General features: G+C 44.2%; 2 protein-coding genes across 3 annotated transcripts; one reads left to right on the top strand and one right to left on the bottom strand.

Annotated features, from left to right (window-relative positions):
- Positions 1–611: 611 nt before the first annotated feature.
- On the bottom strand, positions 612–7,997 carry taf1b (TATA box binding protein (Tbp)-associated factor, RNA polymerase I, B). Its single transcript, XM_086265274.1, has 15 exons — positions 7,799–7,997; positions 6,639–6,737; positions 6,294–6,378; positions 6,126–6,223; positions 5,968–6,060; positions 5,515–5,608; positions 5,241–5,400; positions 5,058–5,157; positions 4,834–4,981; positions 4,554–4,728; positions 4,439–4,476; positions 4,127–4,214; positions 3,668–3,738; positions 3,299–3,521; positions 612–1,043 (listed from the first exon to the last, which is right to left on the bottom strand). Exons 1-15 carry the CDS (start codon positions 7,814–7,816, stop codon positions 704–706), a joined length of 1,830 nt encoding a protein of 609 aa, XP_086121400.1. The 5' UTR covers positions 7,817–7,997; the 3' UTR covers positions 612–703.
- A 929-nt stretch (positions 7,998–8,926) lies between these two features.
- adam17b (ADAM metallopeptidase domain 17b) lies at positions 8,927–18,692 on the top strand. 2 transcript variants are annotated; one of them, XM_086265272.1, is made up of 18 exons: positions 8,934–9,375; positions 10,069–10,201; positions 10,285–10,418; positions 10,935–11,023; positions 11,095–11,275; positions 11,791–11,921; positions 12,004–12,090; positions 12,175–12,285; positions 12,515–12,659; positions 12,742–12,833; positions 12,932–13,081; positions 13,232–13,431; positions 13,508–13,611; positions 14,004–14,138; positions 16,274–16,404; positions 16,481–16,648; positions 16,740–16,796; positions 16,880–18,692. In XM_086265272.1, exons 1-18 carry the CDS (start codon positions 9,291–9,293, stop codon positions 17,228–17,230), a joined length of 2,484 nt encoding a protein of 827 aa, XP_086121398.1. In that variant the 5' UTR covers positions 8,934–9,290; the 3' UTR covers positions 17,231–18,692. The 2 variants fall into 2 exon arrangements, with proteins under 2 accessions (XP_086121397.1, XP_086121398.1); XM_086265271.1 differs by having other exon boundaries at positions 8,927–9,375; positions 12,004–12,285.
- The last annotated feature ends 155 nt before the right edge of the window (positions 18,693–18,847 follow it).

Genomic DNA, 18,847 nt, shown 5'->3' on the forward strand with positions numbered 1-18,847 from the left:
CCAGAAGATCTCAAACTCGCCCAAAAAACATTCAGCTGCAGAGGGAGGAGGAGGAGCCACAGAATCAAGCAGCCAAAAGAAGCTCTGAGCTCAACTTTTCCACAAACATCTGGCCAGCTGCTCGGCGCTGCTGCTGTAATGGACCTCAGCAGTTTCAGTGTGTGCTACCTGTAACAGGCTGCTCTCCATTAGTGTGATTGAACATCACCTCCTGCTGGTCACTCTTAGTCAGTGCAGCACTCCTGTTCATCCATGGCACACAGGGCAGTCCCCTGGAGAGTCACACAGTCTGCTCAAATATTCAGGACAGCAAGTTTAACAACTTTAAATCTACACAATTTAAAAGCTCTTCCAGCTCCATCCACACACATGCAGAACTACACCCTCATCACATGCCACACATCCATTAGTCTTCCAGGTACTGCGTGCTCCCCGCCTGCAGATACCATTCCCAACCCAATGCTGCAACTCTCCATCAGATCCTGTTGTTCAAACTACAAATCTTTTCCTCCTTTAGAGAGATCTCTCTCCTTTTTAGGAAACGCTCTGATCAAATTTTCTTCCTATTGACAGAAAAATCTGTTTTAATGCAATTAATCAAAGACAAGAGCAGCCCTTTTAGGTTTATTAAAAATGTCTTTGGTTTAAACAAAAACACGGAGGTAGCAGAAACAGCCAAATGTCCCACAGATGCTGCAAATTCTCAGCTCTTCCTACTTCGCTGCCGTTTCCTGTGTGAAGCCCGGGTCCCGACTGAAGCCTCAGCCGTCCTGGGTGATGTCCGGGTCCTCCTTGGTGACGTCCGGGTGTTGAGTGAAGCCTGGGCCTCGGGTGAAGCCCCGGCGGTCTCAGCCGAAGCCCCGGCATTGGCCTTGCTCTTCCCTCTGTACAGTCTGGTGTCAAAGATCCTCCTCTCCACACTCAGGACCTCCTCATAGAGGCAAAACGGCTTCACGTCCAACATGAAGGCGAAAAGCTGCAGCAGCCAGATGAAGGAGCGTGGCAGCGTTGCCTCCACCTCCTTGTAATGACTGTTGTAGCACCTGCAGGAGGAGGCAAGATTTAAGTGTCAATGCATCGTCATGGGAACGTTTGAACAGATGAGGGGAAATTTGGCATTATGATGTGGGATCAGTTTGTTGTCGGGCCTAGTCACAAGTTTGAGGTCTTCCAGGAGATCTCATTCAGCAAATCAGTTTAAAACCCACTAATGAGCATCGAAGGAATCGAAGGAGCTTGGAAAGAAAAGCATCTGGACTTCTTTAAGTTTCTTGAAGACGTTTCGTTCTCATCTGAGAAGCATCTTCAGTTCTAAGAGCAATTGTTGATTCCCCAAGAGAAAGGATGCCCCAAATGTCTACATTTTGGACAGAGAATGTCTTCTCTGGTTTGAAAGAGGAGTGGAAAAAAAAAGCCATCTATGGTCGTGTCCAAATTCATGGGCTGCATCCTCCTGAGGACCCAGCCTTCACGATCTACGTGGGCCGGGTCCTCAGAAGGTTGGGTAGGCCGGAAGTAAACAGCTGGGGAAATTGGATGGTCTAGCCTTCTGATTAGCGTCACCGCTGTCTCGGTGGAGTTTAATAAACTCAGCCGTCTGCTCCTTGCTGTCTAAAATATAACAGGACACTGGCGTAAACTCTCAACCGTCTCACACTTCTGTTTAATCAGTTTTCTGTTTGACGTTTATTCAGCTGTGTGAAGATCCCGGAGGAACCCACCCGGGGGATTAATAAAGTTTTATTTTATCTAATAACTTTAATCTCAGCCAAACCGATTTACTCACAAACAAATAAAACACTGAAAAAAGCCCAACAATAACATTTTTAGGTTGTCTAAGTGACTTATATATTACGTTTAACCTGAGTAGCGAAACTCTGCGGTGATCTGAAAATGATGTGCCGGGAGTTGTGCTGTTCTCGGCGGCTTCAGTGACCCTCGAGCTCCCGGCTTCCTATCGAGCTGGTGGGTAGCAGATGCTCCGAAAACGTTGAAGCACTTTTGCAAATATGCAATATCTTGATAAACCGAGCAAATATTTGATGTTTACATAAGTACTTTCTCGCCTGAAAATATGTTAAAAGTTCATTTTGTGACCCAGAAAGATTAGTACGAGTAATTTTAAAACTTAGTAGCGGCCGCCATTGTTGGAAACTGGAGTTTGGCTGGGCCGCGCTATGAATTCTGGGATATGGTAGGCCACGAAGGACACACCCGACCCATCCTTCAAATTCGGGAAAAGGAGGACACATTTGTCGGCTGCTTTCGGAGGAGTCTACGAATTTGGACAGCCTTCGGCGCGTCGCTGTGACATAATCGGTCTACAAATGCGGCCTCGGGAGGATGCAGCCCATGAATTTGGACACGACCTATGTCTACTGTGAAAACCATCTTTAAACAGAGGGCGGGGCTTATGACACCAACTGTCTGCCATCTATAATCCAGTTTTGAGATCCTTCCCAGACACTGACATCCGGGGCCATTTGACTTCAGTAAGAACTGAAGAAGCTTCCCAAGAAATTTAAAGTCCAGACGCTTTTCTAAGCTCCTTAGACTATGATGACTTGGATGACCGAAACCCTTCACAGACATGAGGTAAGAAGCGTCATTCTGTAAGCGATCGAACCCAGCGTCCAGTCTGTGAGGCAACATCAGTCCAACCTTCATGACATACAGAACACCAGTACATCTCCATATATCACCGCTTTGTCATCACCCTGAGGGGGAAACTTCAACCAGCCAGTGAACGTCATAGAGCTCACAACTCCTAACCATCACATTACTCCACCACGCTTGGCAGGTAACTTCCTCCTCCACCCAATTTTTTTCTTCCTGACACTTCACACTAAGATTCTTTGTTCATGCATCGCTATTTTCAGTCCTCTGTCATCAGCTCAGTTTAAAATGACTAAAGCCTTAAACGACCAAATAGACTCACCAGAACTTCTGTCCTCTGAGAACAACTTGTCAAAAGATCTCAAGCCAAGATGTGTACTACTCCCTTTACTGGCCATTCTCCAAGGTTTAAAACTATAAATCTCAATTTTTTACTGAATTATTTCATAAAGCTGACTGCTGATGACCAGCGATCTACAAGCGCTGATGTTTATGTCGTGCAATCTTCTATTTTTGCTCTATACAAGCAGCAGTACACTCTTAAGTGTGAAATCTTCACTTTCCTCTTTGGAAGTTTCTCTCTTTGAGGCAAGTTTCTGGAGAAAATATTCCTCTTTGGTCATTTTGAGATTTTTGTGCATTTTGATATTTCAACCTGAGACTGAAGCTGTGAGTGACTCACAAGCAGCGTCTGAGCGCCGGGTGCCAGTACATGTCGTTCAGCGGAGTCAGGAAGTCGTATCTACGGGTCACGACCTCGTCGAGCTTCATGTGGTGCAGACTGGGACCGTCTGATTCCTCCTCGTCCCCCCAGCAGAATATGAAGCTCGATGGTCCTACGTCCTGGAGCCCCGATGGACAGGAAGCCAGCTTCTCGAAACACAGCTGGACCTGCTCTGCAATTCCTGCACAAACAACAGAGGGAGCGTGTCGCATCTCAGGATGTTTTTTCATGTGCTTCAGATTAATTTTGCAGAGAGAAATGAATATACAGGAAAGGACAGGACTTCACCTCTCTTTCACAATAAGATCAGCCAATTAAATTTCTTACTTTTTTTTTTAATCATCGAACACTTTTCTTTCTTGTTTGGGTAAATTTGTTTCTTTGACTTCCACTGCTTCCTGCAGAGAAGAAAAAAAAAAAAAAAAAAAGCATATCAGGAACTCTTCATCAAAAACAGAAAGCACGGGTTTAAAAAAAAAAAAAAAAAATCTTTTTTTTTTTTTTTTTAAAGGAACACAAGCAGCTATTAAGCAGCTTCAAATGTCTCCACATCTGCAGGTGTCCGAGTCAGACACCAGAGTCAAACTCACATTATTCACATAAAAACACAAAGAAAAAAAAAAAAAAAAAAAAAAAAAAAAAAGAGCCCATTATTCCTTAACGTAACACACAGATTGCAAACTTCCTGTGTGCAGATACGCCAATGACGTCACGCTTTAAAATCAGGACTAAAATCTGATTTCTGCACACAGATCCACCTCAGGGGAAATACCGCTGATGTCCTACCTGGAGACATTCTGGTCTCTCCTCTCTTGAGCTCGAATCAGAGCGGCCTGCATCACTTTGTACCACCTCCTCAGGTTAAACACCTTACCTGTGGATCCACACAGAGACAGAGTCGCACACAAGCCACGTCTAGAAGGGGTCACGCTCAAAGGTCAAAAGGGCAGAAAAGTTCCAAGATCAGACATAGTTCGTCATCTGTATACAGTCATTCACAAACACGTGCAGTCAGCCATTGATTTTCAAACTGATCATGTTATCGAATAGCTCCTTACATCTGTGCCATGTTATTTTTTTAATAAATATAAACCCAACCTGAGTCCTTCTGTCGTCCAAGATCATTGGACAGATGCCTGAAAGATAGAACCAATCACAGTCAGCACACCTGGAGCCCTGCCGGAGGTCGTCTGACGGCGTGAAAGATACGTACCACTCGGTCATGTCGTCCAGGCAAAAGAACAGCTTCAGAGTGACGATGATGAGGGCAGCGGCTTGCACGTCATACCGTGGCAGGGTGGGGTGATTGTGGGGGTCAAATGTGTGGAGCGTTTGATCCATCATACCGGTGTGCTCCAACAGCCTGCAGACCCAGGGGTGGAGCTCATCTGACAGGAAACAGGCGTGTACAGGTACACTGTCAGTGTTTGTATGTAAAGAAGGTCGCCTCCAGCAGAGACCATTATCGGTCAGAACACTGAAGTAGTCGTTACCGGGCAGGTTGACATCGGACAGGTATCTGAGGCTGAGCAGCGCCGGGTGCAGCAGGGTCTGCTGACTGATTGGAGGAAAAGCAGGAAGCTGCAGGAACTGAATGAGAGTCTCGGCCTCTTTATGAACGGCGTGATGAGACGGGACCGTCTACAGAAACCAGGTGAGAGCCAAGTCACGCATCATTACCAGGGCCAGGTAATAAACAAGATGGCGGCTTTCTCACCTCAACTACAAAGATGAGGGAGTCCTTCCCAGTGACTTTCATCTCCTCGGGAAGCTGCTCATAGGCGTTCAAGTACGGGATGTGACCCTCATTCACAAGCCTGCGAAACATCACGTTCATCCAGGTGAAACACACTGGTTAAAACCCCTCAGCCACGCAAGTGCAGGTGGGTGCAAGTGGTACCTGAGCAGGTCGCTGAGCGTCAGCGCCTCACGGCTCCACACCAGAGCCAGGTAGATCAGAGACAGTGTCTTCTTCATGCTCAGCAGACTCTGGCTCCGCTTCTTCCTGGCCGACAGGTAGGTGAGGGTGTCCGAGGAGCCGGACCAAAAACCAGAATTCTCTGAGGTTAAACGAGCAGTCAACTAACGCAGGAAACCTCATCTGGTCATATGACCTGACACTGAAACTTTTACAGGAGCTTCCTGTCAGACTGAGGACGCTTCCAGCACCGTACCTGTGTTTGAGCCCGCCGTGCTTGCTGGGTTCGACTCGCCATCTGTGCAGCTGATCCCCTCGCTGGCGCTCTCCAAGTCAGAGCCCACAGCTCTCTGAGGATTTAGATTTAATTATTAAATCTCAAAAAATGAAATAAATCAAATGAAATCAATAACCAAAAAAAATAAAATAAAACTTAGTAGATGAAGTAAAACATAGAAAATCAAATAAAATGATTAAATATACAAAAAGAATACAAATTTTTTAAAAAAAGTGAAATAAATAAGAAAATAAAGACAAAACTAATCAAAATTAAGGATTAAAAATACACAAATCAAATAAAAATACAAAAAAGAAATGAAAATGGATTAAAAACAAAGGTGAAACTGCCAGGAGACAGATAGATAGACAGATAGACAGATAGATAGATAAAGCTGACAAGCAGTTTCCAGGCACCACCATAAAAACTCACCACTCTGAACTTGCAGCTCCTCACGGGGTCGTGGGTGTAGGCCTGGCGACTTTTCTGCAGGTAACACCTCCACAGAGGACACAGCACATCATCCTGAAACAGTAACACCAGTTAGGCCTCTGATTGATTGCTTTGTGGTTAACAGAGAGGAGACGGACCTTAAATTGAGGATGGACTCCAAGCACGAGCAGAGCATCGGCCTGGTTCTTCAGGATAAACTGGAAACCCTCGCAGACCATCCACACGTGACCACGCTCTAAGACAAACAGACACGTTAAACAGGATATGACATCATTGATTTATGCTGCTGCTGATCGGACACTGACCGGCCTGCTTCTTGCGGGGTCCTCTGATGGTCGACACCCTGCTGGACAACTTTAAGAAGGACAGGTCCACCACCTCCCGGGTCCTCTGAGGACACAGTCACATGTTAGGCAACAGAATAAGGAGGTCCTCTACACGTGGGCTTAACCACCAACACCATATTGTTAAAAGAAGCATCTTAAAGCATGTTTATGGAGTTCTGAATTCCCTATATCCCCATAACATATTCATACTCATCCACCTGTGTAGTAAAAAGAGTGTCTCTGAAAGGGCACTGAAGAGACCCTGACACCTCAACCTCCAGTTACAGACCACTGTACAGGTCATAATGACGAAGATGTTTTTACCTCGATCACGTTGTGGCAGGACCTGCAGTAGAAGCGACCCTCGTCCGAAATGCCCCAGTCCACTGCTGAACACTGGGCACAGGGCACCGTGTACTCGGCCTGCACGCGCGCACACATACACAGACACACGGTAATGCTCAGGTGTTTCTGTAAATATTCTAATGAATAAATTAATCTTTCAGTCTTAAAAAAACAAAACAAAAAACGTACTTCATGTTTTTATTAACTTTATATAATACTAAGTGCAATAATCCTTTCTGTCATCGTTGTATTTTTACTCAGTTGTATATAGTATTTGTATTCTATTTTTATCTTATTGTATATTTATTTTATTTTATTCTACTGTATATAGTATTTTATTTTATTCTATTCTGTACAGTTGTGTACTGTATTTATTCTTATTGTATTCTAATTTTTGCCTCATAACTTTTGCACTGTCCACTTCCTGCTGTGACAAAACAAATTTCCCACGTGTGGGACTAATAAAGGTTATCTTATCTTATCTTATATTCGTGCATTCAGCTCTTAATGAACAGCGGAGGAGAAATCAGAGCTAATGTTCACGTTCAAATGCCTTTGAAAACAAATTTATGTACAACAGCTGGTGAAACTGTACAGCAGCGCCCACGGGAAAGAAGGTCAACAATTAAACCTCCAGATCCTAAACACTTCACCCACAAAAGTCTAGACGTCATTAACAACGATTGCTAAAATAATCCGTCTATGTTTATCGGGAATATTTATTTGCGTTTTCATTTGTTAACTTTAAGGCTTCTTTGAGACTTTCTGAGTATTTCGACACACAATGTAGTTAAAATCAAATTTTAAATCAAAACTCATTAAGCGTACACAGTTCACAGGTACTGGTAGAGGAGTTTATTTTGAACATTATGGATAAACTGTCGCTGATATTACGCTAACGGATTTTAATTGAAGAGAACAGTTATTAAATGTGTGCCGATTAATTACTCAACGGCTGCGGAGTCACACAAACCTGTTAAATGTCTGAAGTTAAAGTTGGAGACTGAATGTCGTGCCAATCATCTTAAAACACTAATATTTTTAATTGAGTTTGGTAGGACCAAACTAGCTGACAACTGCGTTCACCGTAGGTTGCGTAAAATGAAACGGCCGGTTTATGAGAGCACCGGGAGACTCACCGTGTGTTCGTCATCCATCCTGAGTAGAAAACTGCCGCTTTAACACGAAACTTTGGATTTTGTCAGCACTTTGTTACAACCGCACGTGCCTCTGGTTGGAGACGCTGGGACTCTTCTTCTTCGCGCATGATTTCTGTGAGACTGAACGCCTCTCTGCTGCAACCACAGGCCAGATTACATACTTCAACTACTTCTACTCAGCTGTAAAATAAAATAAAAATGCTTTATTTAAATATTGTTGTAAGTAAAAATAATACATGTGCTATACTGTGTTACATGTGTTTAAAATAACAAATGATAAATGTGTCTTTTATACTTTTTTTTTTTTTTTTACATCTCCTCGTATAAATATACTAAGTATTAATTTTCTGGATGTTTCTAAATCACTTTAGTGAGAGTTTTTCTTCCTCCAGATGATGATGATGATGAGTTTCTGATGTGCTCTGTGTTTCTAAGCGGATTTGATGAGGTCAGAGGTTATAAATAGATGCCAGATGTCTCTCTGATTCTCTTATATAAGGTGACCCCCCCCCCCCCCCCCCCACACACACACACACACACACACACACACACACACATATACGTACAGACAGAATGATGGTTTGATTGATTTTTTATTATTGATCTAGCTGAGGCGGATCAGCTGTTATCAATCACTGTCACGGGAATGGTTTCGCGAGCTTTTTGTTGGACTCGTGTGCAAAGCTTACAACAAAACAAACACAAACGCCTGATAGATTTTCAAAATAAAACATGTGCGGGTAAACGCTTTTCTTTGTGAAACATTTCTAAAACAACTGAAGGTTTGATTATTGCTTTGCTATTAAAAGAAAAGCAAAGAGGGCTATACAACACAGACATCCCACTAAACAAAAGAAATTGATTATTTATTAATTAGAAACACATTTGTATGTATACATTACTATTTGTATTTTAAATTTAAATAGTATACTTTTATTTGTTATTTATTCATCAAGTTAATTTCATTAAATTAATTAAATGTTGTATTATATTTATTACTTTAAAATGAACTTTTTTTAAAACTTGTTTTAGTTTTAAAGTTAAGATGACAGCACTCCCCCTCCAGTCTAAAAGATTTCCATCATTAAAATTTATTGAAATATTTACTATTAGCTACCGTGCGTTTGTTTTCAACAGTATTGATTATTAATCGAATTAATACTTTTTTAATCGTACCCTTAAAATCCCTTGCTTTTACTGTGAAAGCCCTCGGGCCTACTTCCGCCCTGCTTCCTCGGCTCTCGGTAGCTTCACTCGGACGCTCTCTGACTTCCTGGTGAGTGGGGGCGTTTGTTCTGCCCGTTTCCAAACACAACAAAGACTCGAGTGGGGTGAGATTTAGTGAGGTCGGTCCAGAGATGAGCTTTAAAGCTTAAATTTGTGTCTGAGCTGCGGTTGGAGTTTAATCTGATGCTAGGACGTTGAAGCGGGCGGCGGAAGGTCTTCATTCAGTCCGCCCCGACGGTTCAACATGTGGCTGCTTTTCGCCTTTTTAGCCGCTTTCACCGCTTTAACGAAGGCCGCCGTCCCCCCGGACACGACGGAGCAGGACTTCAGTGAGTGTTTAAAACTGAATTTAATCGTAAATGTGTCCTTTGTGAGAGCCGCCTTTCCGCCGGAAAAGTTCATGTTTGAGGCAGAATGTATGGAGGACCGCTCATGTCAAACAAAAGTTTAATTCGCATAAAAATCACAGATAATTAAATAAATGGCTGAGTGCAGGATTATTCAACTGGATCATGATAGTAGTTTATTAAATGGAAAATCAAGTCAAATGAGATTAAAAGTTAACATTTTGACCAGATATTTAACTATTATAAAAAAATCACAATACATGAACTTAAAAATAAAAAAGTCATAATAAGAGAAGTGTAGGGAGTTAATTGTGCCTTTTAAGAAAGAAAAAGCAAAACCAAGAATAATGCTGTGCCATAACGATGTTAGCATATGTCACTGGTTTCTAATCATGATGTCATCATTTGACAGGAAATGAGATGATAAAAAGTGCAGAGTACTGAAGTTTAATATTTTAACTTCGTTTATCGTTACAAACTTTTTCCTTTTTTTTTCATAAAAGGAAAAAGTGGATGGAAAAACTTACATTTCTATTAAATATAAAGTCTGCAGCATTTCATTTGTGTTAATTATTAACTGATGTGTTGAGTTTGGTCACTTGTTGGCGTGTGGTAGAGCTGAGGTATTTCACAGGATTTTCAATGCTAACAGGCAGGTCTGCGTTTCCTCCGCAGTGTCTCTCAGAGCGATGCTGGATGACTTTGATGTGCTGCCTCTCTCCAGCCTGCAGACGCACTCCGTCCGCCGTCGTGACGTCCAGACTCAGACGCACGTGGAGAAGCTGATCAGCTTCAGCGCCCTGCAAAGGTAAGATGGCGGCGTCCGTCCATGCAGCTCTGTGCCATTTCTTTGATTTGTAAAATCTGAACATCTCCTCCTCGTGTCTACAGGCATTTCAGACTCTACTTGAGGACCAACGATGAGCTCTTCACCAGCGACTTCAGAGCCGTGGTCATCAGCGAGAACGGCCAAGAGTCGACCTACCCGGTCAACAGGCACAACTACTTCACTGGACACGTCATCGGTAAACTATTTAAGCAGAGCCTTTGTGGGAGGTCTTTGGGGTCCTTCTGGTGGTTTTTTTGTTTGTTTGTTTTCTTTGTTTTGTTTTTTGTATTCGTCTTGATGGAGGCTTTTAAGGTCCTTGTAGAGGTCTTTTTTGGTTTCTTGTAGGGATATTTGGGCTCCTTGAATGGATTAAAGAGGTCTCATGGAGATTTTAGGTGTTCTTATGGGGTTTTTAGAGTCCATGTGGGGATTTCACGTGTCCTCAGAGGGTTTTAGAGTCTCTCGTGGAGGTTTTTGGGGTCCTCTGAGTTTTGAGAAATCTACTTCATGGTTTCTTGTAAAGCTTGCAGAGTAATTAAAAAAAATCCCCAGATGTTCTTGAGAAGGTTCACAAGGCCTTATCAGGCTTCTTGTAGATGTTGTCGGGCTGGTCCAAAGTACTTCAAACACACGTGTGGAATGTGTGTGGTGACCTTTAGCTGAAAGGATTAACATGGAGTAACTGCTCCTTTAATGAGTTTTTGTGTTGTAGGGGAGGAGAACTCCCGTGTTCAGGCGCACATCGAAGATGACGAGTTCTCCGCTCACATCCTGACTGATGAGGCCGAGTACAATGTCGAGGTAAACATCTGAGACTTGGAGTAAACGCCTGCTGAGTGATCAGTCCCTAAACCTTCATCTGCTCTCTTCAGCCTCTTTGGAGGTTCACATCGGCGCCCTCTGGCGGTCGCCTCCTAATCTATCGCTCGGAAGACATCCGCAACATCAGCCGCCTGCAGCAGCCTTCGGTCTGCGGCTACGTGACCTCTGACCCCAGTGACTTGCTCCCTGACAGCGTAAAAGCAGCTGTGATGGAGGAAAAGGAGGAAGAAGGTGAGAAGCGAGCTCCTCACCTGAACTTAGCACTGCGACTGCTTCCTGTTTGAGGGTAAAGCTCACACTGACCCAAAGTGACCACGCCCAGGTGACACAGGAACCGCGTTAACCACAGAGAATGCGAGAACTTCCTGTCACTGCTCAGCACAAAGGTGCCCAGTGAAACACCTTCATCTGAACTGAGTACAGAGCGAGCGACACAAACAGGAAGTCAATCAGAAAAAAGACTTTTAATGTGAAAAAAAATCACAAAGTAAAAGCTGTTTAAACAAAAGAGAGCTCGCCATTCCAACCGAAGGAAAAGTTCGAGCTTTAAATGAAAAAATACAAAATCTGAAAAAATATTTTTAAGGTAGGGGGAAAAAAAGAGAAGAGAGATTTTACTGTAAAAACATATATTTTAATATTTGACACATTCAAACACTTATAAATAATAACAAATAAAAAAAGAGCTTTCAGTTTCAAATGCATAAATAATATTGTCTGATGTGTTTCGGTGGTTTCTTGTTTAGAGTCGGCGTTCAGAGTGAAGCGTCACGTGCACGACCACAAGAAGAACTCGTGTCCTCTGCTGCTGGTAGCCGACCATCGCTTTTTCAAACACATGGGCCGCGACGAGGAGAGCACCACCCTCAACTACCTGGTCGGTACCACCTGTACATTCATCACCCCCGCCTCTCCCATCCACTGACACTGAACCCTGCCCCCTCCCAAATGTGTTTCAGATCGAGCTGATTGACCGTGTCGACGACATCTACAGAAACACATCATGGGGCGAGGGGTTCAGCGGGTACGGCGTCCAGATCGATCAGGTGAGCATGCTCTGTTCCGCTTCCTGTTTGTGTTTAAACTCGGACGCTGTGATTTTTAACGTGACACCGCGTTCCTGCCATCAGATCATCATCAAGAAGTATCCGACTCCTGTGGATCCCGGAAAAACTCATTTCAACATGAAGGGAAGTCCAGTGGAGGGGAGAGACGTTTGGGATGTGAAGAAGCTGCTAGAGGTAACCACAGGAAGCTGACACTGCCACGCCACCGAGTAACTGTGTCCATATTCACATTTAGAGAAACAGGTTCAAGATTTAGGTCTGTGAACACAGGTTTTTTTGTGAAAACGACATTTAATTTGAAAAGAAACAGCTTAGTGTGAGTAGAGCAGGCTGTGATGTGGAGTGTGTCGGATGCATTGGATCGGTCAGCTCTCTGAGGTCTCTGCTCGCCATCCTCTCGCAGCAATTCAGTGTGGACATCGCGGGGAAAGCCTCCAACGTCTGCCTCGCTCATCTCTTCACCTATCAGGACTTTGACGAGGGCACTCTGGGGCTTGCCTACGTCGCCCCGTCTAAAGCCGACATCGCTGGAGGCCTCTGCTCCAAAGGTGAGTCCCGTGGCTCCGCCCCAGAGTCCCTGGTAGATGGAGGTGGAAGTGTGACTCACGTTGTTGTCTCCTTCCACCACAGCTAGTCCTTCGACCTTAAATGAGCAGGGAGTGATCTACCTGAACACTGGCCTCACCAGCACCAAGAACTACGGCAAGACCATCCTGACCAAGGTGGAAATGAACCAGGCGTTCTGATTGGTTAATGCCTGCTCCTTTAGAATTGTTTGAGTGTGTGTGTGTGACACAGGAATTGTTCGTCATCTCCACAGGAAGCGGACCTGGTGACAACCCATGAACTCGGCCATAACTTCGGCGCAGAGCACGACCCGGACAAACCGGAGTGTGCCCCCCGAGAGGACCAGGGTGGGAAGTATGTCATGTATCCCATCGCCGTGAGCGGAGACCACGTCAACAACAAGGTGCAAAATGCTGAATCCAGGATTTCAGTCTTTAAACTCACTGTTCCACCTGCATGTTTATTAGCGCCTCTTTACACATTGATTATGAGTTGAAGCGACAGTGAACCTCTGCAGAATTACAGTCTGTGTTTGCCTCTCGTGTGCTTCCAGATGTTCTCTGACTGCAGTAAGCGCTCCATTGTGAAGCGTCTCAGGTTGAAAGCACCGTCCTGCTTTAAAGAGAGGAAGATCAATGTATGCGGGAACTCCCGGGTGGAGCAGGGCGAGGAGTGCGACCCAGGACTGCTGCACATCAATTCAGACCTCTGCTGCACGCCCAGCTGCAGGCTGAAGGCCGATGCTCAGTGCAGGTCAGAGATACACCTGACAGGTGAGGTGATTCTCTTGCAGCGGTGCTCTCGGCTCACCCCTGCTGTCTGTGTTCAGTGACAGGAACAGCGCCTGCTGCAGGGAGTGCAGGTTCGAGGCCAAAGGAGCGGTCTGTCAGGAGCCCATCGATGCCACCTGTAAAGGACACTCATACTGCACAGGTGAGCTCCAGTTACCACACAACACTTTCAGTTGACAGCGTCAGACGACTGCAGATTTTTTAAATTATTATTATTGCTATTATTATTATTTCTGCTGTAAAGTTGAACAGTGTAACATGGGAGCCTGCTGGAGCCTCTATTGGACGATAGAGGAACTGCAGGGTCTGGGATCGGTTGTTTCAATGAATCTAAATCCTTTCTAATCTTTTGCAATTCTCAGTTTAGTAATACGTAGTTGTCTTATTTTAGTCATCACAATGAAAACTTCTTCTAATTATCTTAATAAAATAAATGTTTTTGAACCAATAGCAGAAGAAGCAGAGAGTGAGGTTGGATAAATGGCTGTAGGTGGAAACGCTGATAGTGTAATATAAAGTGTTGTGTGTTGACAGGAAACAGCAGCGAGTGTCCTCCTCCAGAAAATGCTCCAGATAAGACGGCGTGTTTGGACAGTGGCGAGTGTTTGAATGGAGAGTGTATCCCCTTCTGTCAGGCCGTCCTGAAGCTGCAGCCCTGCGCCTGTAACGGTACGACGCTCTCAATTTGCAAACAGTTTAAACTTAGGTTTATACCCCTGAGTTTTCTCTGTAGTGAGTGTACTCTGATAGCAGGAAGGCTGTTTACCTCAGCGTTATCTAGTAGTATCTAGTATAATGTTTGGTTATAATGAGCTGTTGTTTTTCAGTTAGCTCATTATCACATGTCTAACCTGCTGACATTAAGCCCCAATATCAGGAATAAATGAGCACGTTTACAGGGAGTGCAGAATTATTAGGCAAATGAGTATTTTGTCCACATCATCCTCTTCATGCATGTTGTCTTACTCCAAGCTGTATAGGCTCGAAAGCCTACTACCAATTAAGCATATTAGGTGATGTGCATCTCTGTAATGAGAAGGGGTGTGGTCTAATGACATCAACACCCTATATCAGGTGTGCATAATTATTAGGCAACATCCTTTCCTTTGGCAAAATGGGTCAAAAGAAGGACTTGACAGGCTCAGAAAAGTCAAAAATAGTGAGATATCTTGCAGAGGGATGCATCACTCTCAAAATTGCAAAGCTTCTGAAGCGTGATCATCGAACAATCAAGCGTTTCATTCAAAATAGTCAACAGGGTCGCAAGAAGCGTGTGGAAAAACCAAGGCGCAAAATAACTGCCCATGAACTGAGAAAAGTCAAGCGTGCAGCTGCCAAGATGCCACTTGCCACCAGTTTGGCCATATTTCAGAGCTGCAACATCACTGGAGTGCCCAAAAGCACAAGGTGTGCAATACTCAGAGACATGGCCAAGGTAAGAAAGGCTGAAAGACGACCACCACTGAACAAGACACACAAGCTGAAACGTCAAGACTGGGCCAAGAAATATCTCAAGACTGGTTTTTCTAAGGTTTTATGGACTGATGAAATGAGAGTGAGTCTTGATGGGCCAGATGGATGGGCCCGTGGCTGGATTGGTAAAGGGCAGAGAGCTCCAGTCTGACTCAGACGCCAGCAAGGTGGAGGTGGAGTACTGGTTTGGGCTGGTATCGTCAAAGATGAGCTTGTGGGGCCTTTTCGGGTTGAGGATGGAGTCAAGCTCAACTCCCAGTCCTACTGCCAGTTTCTGGAAGACACCTTCTTCAAGCAGTGGTACAGGAAGAAGTCTGCATCCTTCAAGAAAAACATGATTTTCATGCAGGACAATGCTCCATCACACGCGTCCAAGTACTCCACAGCGTGGCTGGCAAGACAGGGTATAAAAGAAGAAAAACTAATGACATGGCCACCTTGTTCACCTGATCTGAACCCCATTGAGAACCTGTGGTCCATCATCAAATGTGAGATTTACAAGGAGGGAAAACAGTACACCTCTCTGAACAGTGTCTGGGAGGCTGTGGTTGCTGCTGCACGCAATGTTGATGGTGAACAGATCAAAACACTGACAGAATCCATGGATGGCAGGCTTTTGAGTGTCCTTGCAAAGAAAGGTGGCTATATTGGTCGCTGATTTGTTTTTGTTTTGTTTTTGAATGTCAGAAATGTATATTTGTGAATGTGGAGATGTTATATTGGTGTCACTGGTAAAAATAAATAATTGAAATGGGTATATATTTGTTTTTTGTTAAGTTGCCTAATAATTATGCACAGTAATAGTCACCTGCGCACACACAGATATCCCCCTAAAATAGCTAAAACTAAAAACTACTTCCAAAAACATTCAGCTTTGATATTAATGAGTTTTTTGGGTTCATTGAGAACATGGTTGTTGTTCAATAATAAAATTATTCCTCAAAAATACAACTTGCCTAATAATTCTGCACTGCCTGTATATTGACTTCAGTTTAGAAGATGAGGAGGAAGAGGATTTGGTTTAATTAAGATGGCAATGACGTTGGCATTGATCCCTTTTGCAAAAATAAAAAATAGCGATGATGCTTCATATCATGAGTCTGAAAGTGCAGGTATGAATTTAAATACAATATCCTTTTTCTTTTTTCTTTTTTTTTTTTTTTTAAAACAAAATAAACTTTAAAAAAAAAAACCCAGCTGACTGCAGAGAATCACATCTGCAGTTACTTGTGCGATGCTTCTTCTCTCAAACTCTGTTTTTCTCCTGGAGGTAGTTTCAGTCTGTTTCATGCTGCAGCTAAAGCCGTTGTTTCTGCCTTTGTTCCTCTCAGAAACCAACGCTTCCTGTAAAGTCTGCTGTCGGAGCAGCGGCGGCGTCTGCACCCCCTATCAGGACATATCAGGCAGTTTCCTTTTTCTCAGGAAGGGCAAACCCTGTACCGTGGGTTTCTGCGATGGAGCGGTGAGACCATCGCTAAATATTCAGAGCTTTTACACTGAAGGCGACAGGAAGTGATGACCGTTTCCTGTGCCTGCAGGGAAAATGCATGAAGCAGGTGCAGGACGTGGTGGAGCGTCTGTGGGACTTCATCGATAAGCTGGACATCAACACGTTCTGGAAGTTTCTGGCTGATAACATTGTGGGCTCAGTGGTGGCGTTCTCGCTGCTGTTCTGGGTTCCTTTCAGCATCCTGGTGCACTGTGTGGTGAGTGGCATCTGTGATCGCATCTGCGGGGGGGCTGGAGGGTTCGGGTCGCCTTTGAAGTCTGAATTTTGTCGCACTTCTTTGGTTTCAGGACCGGAAACTCGATAGGCAGTACGAGCAGACCACCAAGTCACTCCTGTTCCCCAGCGTGAGCACAAATATCTGAGTAAAGAAGGTTTTTAAAATTTAATTCTCGGACATGCTCTCACACACGTCTCTCTGTTTTCCCAGAATGCCGAGCTCTTGAGCAGCCTGGATTCGGCCTCCGTTCGGATCTTCAAATCTCCAACGTTCTCCTCCGGCCCCCTTCGCTTTCATCCCAGTGGCCCCGAGCAGACTGGCGCCGACCCAGCCCAAAGCCCACCTCCTCTGGACAGCCCCCGCATGGCCACCATCCAAGAGGACCCCAGCTCAGACTCCCACCTGGAGGAGGCATCCCTTGAGGAGGCGTTCGGACGTCCAGCAGGGGCAACCCGGCGCTCCTTCGAGGACCTGACAGAGAACATGAGTCGCAGTGAGAAGGCAAAGGTGTTCAGGCTGCAGAGGCAGCATCAGATCGACAGCAAGGAGACACAGTGCTGAGGCGGCGAGTGCCTCCACCTTCATAGAATAGCTAGACTAGCTCTTTGCCATTGTACATGTGCAACGAAATCCCGGCTCCACCTTTAGCTGCATCTTCGTCAGGATCCGTTCCAGACTGCAGAGTGTCATACTCTGTAAGACAAAAGCCTCAACAGCTGGCACTCAGACCACAGACGTATACAAGATGGACTTAGCCCCGAAAATATGTTTTAAATACTGATATAAAAAACATGGTAGCCTGCTGGCGCCTCTATTGGATGATAGAGGAACTGCAGGGTCTGGGATCAGTTGTTTCAATGAATCCAAATTCTACGTACAACAGAAAGTAAACTCAAAAAGTAAAACAAAGAAATCTTCAGATAACGTGCTTTGATTTATATCGTTATTCACTATCAGTGGACAAAATGTCCTTATTACAATATAAAAACACTGTAGTGCCTTAAACCTGCAGCAGTGACCAGCAGGGGGCGCCTCCTCAGTGTCTAAAGGAGACTCCTGCTCCCTTGACCGTTGACCTCAGTAAACGACCTCCTGACGCGTTCATGTCTCGATTTCACTTGTTACTCAATAATGGTGTCGTTGGGGGCAGGGTTTCAGTACAGGCATCGCAGCTTTTGTATCTGTTCATTTTCCTTCCCGATGTTTTGCACTTTAGTCTTTCACGCCAGTTCTTTGTGTTCCTCTAAAACAGGTGGCCAACTCCAGGCCTCGAGGGCTGGTGTCCTGCAGGTTTTAAATGTGTCCTTGAGCCAACACAGCTGATTCAACTGGCTATATTTACCTCCTCAACATTTGCTGAAGTTCTCCAGAGACTTGGTAACGAACTAATCATGTGATTCAGGTGTGTTGACCAAGGGTGATATCTAAATCTTTCAGCACATCGGCCCTCGAGGCCTGGAGATGCCCACCCCTGCTCTAAAACAACCCGTCCTGTTCAGTGAAGCAACTCAGCAGCTCCGGGAATCAAACCTGTCAGTGTTCGTGCCTTGCTCAACGTGCTGAGCCTCTGTAAATATATGAACGTAAAATATTTTATCCTCCTGCAAAGCCCTTTGGACTGTTTGTGTTTGGAGCCTCATTTTAATCGTTTAAATTAAGCTGATGTGTTTTTGTTTGTTTGTTTTGGGCTTTTTGTTTTTTTTGTTTTTTTTTTAAAGCACTTCGTGCATCTCAGATTCAGGGTTGGCGAAATTACAGTTTATGGTTTTCTGAATATTTTTTCAAATTTTTTTTTCTACTGTTTTGTAAGGCAAAGTTTAATGCTCACCTTCAAGAGTTTCAAAGTCTACAAGACTTTTAGGAGAAAAAAAAAAACAGGGAAAATGTGGAAATAAAACAAAACATTTAAAATGAATATTGTTCTAATTTTCTAAAGAAAAGCAGGACTTTTTCTTGCATAAAAACAAACCAGGTTCAAGCACCAAAGCTGAACTCCCCGTAAATCCATTTTTTTTATTTTTTTTATTTTTTAAATTTAAAAAGCGACAATCAGTCAGCAGTGAGCTCCTCTTCTTATCTGGTATCCTGATGCAATAGAGCCAGTGTTTTTAATTTCATGTGCTCTTCTGTGCAGATGATGCTCTGCTGTATCTACACGTTGTTTACTGTCACATCACT

Source organism: Aulonocara sp. 'chitande type north' Nkhata Bay, linkage group LG15 (genome assembly GCF_057382095.1).
Source record: "Aulonocara sp. 'chitande type north' Nkhata Bay isolate Kocher_YH1m ecotype deep benthic linkage group LG15, A_spYH_male_GT1.1, whole genome shotgun sequence".
Classification (NCBI taxonomy): domain Eukaryota; kingdom Metazoa; phylum Chordata; class Actinopteri; order Cichliformes; family Cichlidae; genus Aulonocara; species Aulonocara sp. 'chitande type north' Nkhata Bay.